This window comes from Syngnathus acus, chromosome 4 (genome assembly GCF_901709675.1).
Source record: "Syngnathus acus chromosome 4, fSynAcu1.2, whole genome shotgun sequence".
NCBI classification, from domain to species: Eukaryota; Metazoa; Chordata; class Actinopteri; order Syngnathiformes; family Syngnathidae; genus Syngnathus; species Syngnathus acus.
The window spans coordinates 9,758,303-9,761,962 of NC_051090.1; the positions used below are offsets into that span (position 1 = coordinate 9,758,303).

A 3,660-nucleotide genomic window follows, 5' to 3' on the forward strand; every position below is an offset into this window, starting at 1 on the left:
ATCAGACTGTATTCATCTGCTTAATGAAACACTGTTCCAATGCGCCTGCGGCAAAAAGCTTAATTGAGCCCCCCCCCCTCCTGATATGGGCCGAACTTTCCCTTTTCAGCGTGTGTGCGTGTGTGTGTGTCCGCAGCCTCAAAGTGGTGAACGGGCGCCACGGACCGCCGGAGCGTGAAACTCACTGAGCGGACATCTCGCTGTGGATCATCCTTCCTGTGAGATGCATTTGAGGGTTCTTGCTGGTCAAGTGCACCCTGATGACTGACATGCAGACATTATTGTGTGACACTCTTGAGGCGTGAGGGACAAAATGAAATGAAAAGCAGTATTAGGCTGGATTGAAGGGGGGAGAAAACAACGAGATTTACCATATAAACCTGAAGAATGTCACAATCCTATTCCTGAAATAATCAGGGTAATAAAAACATCAAGGACAAGAATTGAAGGTAGGTGTTTATGTCTGAAACGTACGTGGATGAGGAGAAATACAAAAAAAGCGATTGTTTTGAGTGCCAACGCAACAGAAAAGATTTGAAGATAGGTGTTTATGTCTGAAACGCACGTGGACGAGGAGAAATACAAAAAAGAAAAAAAAAAGTGTTTGTTTTGAGTGCCAACGCAACAGAAAACTGTGCTAATATTACTAATCCTCATAAAAGGCACATTCAGTTGTACAAGCTCGCAGTTCGCCATCATCGGTGACGCTAGACAAAAGTATTGGGACAGAGAACCCCCCAATCATTCAAAGACGACGGCAAAGGTTTCAGTTGATTAAAACGTTTCGGGTTGGGTGCCAGATATCATCTAGCAAAGCTCGTGGCGATGCCACGTCCGCAATTGCTGTCCCAATACTTCTGCCCACACGTCACAAAGTTGTGCAAGTGACCCATTGGGACATCTATGTGGTTCTATGTGAAATTGCTGGACTGACAAGCAGTTAGTACACAGTCCCACCACTGTCTTTGAAATCTTGCTGTAAACAAGCACGAGAAATGTCGCGTACGAAACCAATCCTCATCGGTTGGGTGAGCTCAGCAGTCAATTGAAAGGTGCTCGCTGACTCAAAAGTCGCTTTTCAGTCCCGATTGAGCCCATCGTGAAAAACCCACCACCACTATTACCTGTTAAAAGTCCTGGAATCCAGCATGTGCGTGTGGATTCGCCCTTGCGTTTCTCAGGCGGCTTTGGGGTAGATCTTCTCGTAGAAGAAGCTCTGCGGCAGCACGAGGAGCTCACCGTCCTTCTCTCGGACAGCGTGCGCCCGCACAAACTGGAACTGCTCCAGCGCAAACTCGTAGAACTCGTTCTCGATCTTCCAGATCTTGGACTGCTGGAGTTTTGTGATGGTCTCCTGAGTGGGCAGCTTCTTCTCGGTGGTCTTGCGCAGGTGCGACTTCTTGCCTGGGATGACAACAGGGTGTTGACTACCTTCACTTGACAGACCATCTACGACCGTGACGTGCAACTGAAGTGGAAGATGTACCCGACTTGTAGAGGTCGGTGGCGCCCTTGAAGAAGCGCGGCAGCGTGGCCTCCAGGATCATGATGAAGTCCTCCAGCTCCTCGGTCACGCCCACCAGCAGGTACTCGTTGACCAGGTTGTACTTGGCCTGCTCAAGCGCCCAGCGGCTGCCCACATTCCTGCACATTACAAGTGGACTTTGTGTGCTTGTTTGCCTATACTGCCCCCAAGTGGCCAAGATGAGCATAACGGAAGGAAAATATTTTGTCCCAAATTGTTTATTCTACATCGTATTTGATGATGTCATAACCGTATGTTTTTAAACAGTACAATCTTCTATAGAGTTATCAGAAAGCAAAATTGCAAATGTGTGTTTACCAGCACTCTGAATGATGTCCACAGAAGAAGGGAATCTGCAGCCAGAGTTTCTCAGGAGCGCAGTCAGGGCCACTGGACGACACACACTCGTCGAAAGTCTGAGAAAGGCAGTGGGGAAAAATAAATGTGTGATGTGGGTTTCACGCTGGTTTCACACGAGCCAGAAGAGCACCTTCTTGTCGCCTTGCTTCCTTCGCCGCAGGCCGGGCCTGTAGTCGTCTCCGAAGCGCAGGAAGTAGTAGTAGGACACCAAGCGCTCGATGGGATCTCGCACCACGTTGATGTACAGGGGCTTCCCCTTGATGCCGTACCTAAGTACAAAGAGCCTTGCTAGCATGCCAAGTGTGAGCAAAAGTACGTGGAGGAGACTGCGGCTCTCACTTGGAGAAATCCAGGTAGGCCACGTGGCCGTGGTAGAAACCGGGCTTCATCCCTCGCCAGGACGTCACGTTGTGAACAAAACGCATCTGTGTTCAAACAGTTTTCCAACATAAAACGTTAGTTAATTTTTTTTTTTTTTTTACGATGGCAGCAGTTTGAAAAAATGCGTGAAAAGCATCAGGTCAGACCTGGTCCTGCAAGGACATGACAGGGTTGTTCTTGGTGGTGTTGATGTGCAGCACGTGGAAGTGGTTCTTGGTGCACAAGTCATACGCAATGTTGGTGAAGGAAGTGCTAGCCGTCTTGGGCACCCGGTTGTAGATGATCACCACGTCCTCGACATTCTCGTGCTCCTCCTCCGAGAAGCCACGACCGCTGTCTTCGCCGTGACGCTGCTGCTCCACCGCAGAAAGCTCGCGTCTGACCATGGCGCGCTCTGGCCCATAAACAACATATTAAACCTCAAAGTTTAAAATCTACTTGGGCAGTGATTTCCTAAGTCTAATATGTTTACGTCATTTGCTTGAGCTGAAGACAAAAACATAACGCAATGTTTGATTGACCTACTTTGACAAACATCTCACCTAGTTTGGCTCTGGACTCTTCCAGTCTTTGGATCTGGTTCTCGATGAAGAGCATGGTAACGGCGAACGTCAGCACGACCAAAAGCTGCAACTTGGGCGGCATCATGATCCTGAAGAGCCCCATCAAGCACCCACGAAGAGCATCACCACCGCCCGGGTTGAGGATGGGAAGGAGCACCCAGGTAGGTCAGCTCCGTTGCAGCCGATTATGTGTCTCTCGCCTAAGCACGCACCGTCGCTGCTTGCTGACGTAGCTCAAACTAAAAGGATTCTGCCCCCAGAATCTTAGATTAAACTGTAACCGCTATACGCCGTTACTTGATGCGCGTTCAATGCTTCATGCTACTCGTGTTAGCGTCTACTTCCCAACTAAGCTCACATTTCTTCTGACGAACGACAACTTTTGAACGCGATCGGAATCTCACCGTGTACATACGTTATCCGTTAAAAGTAGAGTTGAAACAAATGTGAAGAAAATACAGTAAAACGCGAAAGTAAACAACTGTTCGGATTTTGTGCCTTATCTGCTGGACAGCTCTTGAAAAAAAAACAACAACGAGTGGGACGTCATTTCCGCACATTTCTTCCTCGTGTTTAATTAGAGGTAGACGATCCGGCGGCGGAGCGCCAGTGCGCCACACACTGGAGCTAAAACGCGGAATTATCTGAAACTTGCATTCTTTTACGTTTAGCATAATTAGATTATGTTTTAAATTTCTCAATTTGAAAATCCAATATGTAATGAAATGTAAGTGTGATACAGCAGTGCGAAGTAATGAAGCACAAATAACTTGTTACTGTTCTCCATCAGCGTTTTATTGGTATCTGTATTTTACGTACAGAAACTAATAA

The 3,660-nt window shown here is 47.7% G+C and overlaps 1 protein-coding gene across 2 annotated transcripts; it reads right to left on the reverse strand.

Moving 5' to 3' along the window:
• Window positions 1-443: 443 nt before the first annotated feature.
• LOC119121950 (heparan sulfate 2-O-sulfotransferase 1-like) lies at window positions 444-3,383 on the reverse strand. Of its 2 annotated transcripts, XM_037250064.1 has the most exons (8): window positions 3,234-3,378; window positions 2,809-3,068; window positions 2,413-2,660; window positions 2,225-2,310; window positions 2,016-2,154; window positions 1,844-1,941; window positions 1,487-1,644; window positions 444-1,404 (listed from the first exon to the last, which is right to left on the reverse strand). In XM_037250064.1, the coding sequence occupies exons 2-8, from the start codon at window positions 2,930-2,932 to the stop codon at window positions 1,178-1,180; spliced, it is 1,080 nt and encodes a 359-aa protein (XP_037105959.1). In that variant the 5' UTR covers window positions 2,933-3,068; window positions 3,234-3,378; the 3' UTR covers window positions 444-1,177. The 2 variants fall into 2 exon arrangements, with proteins under 2 accessions (XP_037105959.1, XP_037105958.1); XM_037250063.1 differs by having other exon boundaries at window positions 2,809-3,383.
• Window positions 3,384-3,660: the final 277 nt, after the last annotated feature.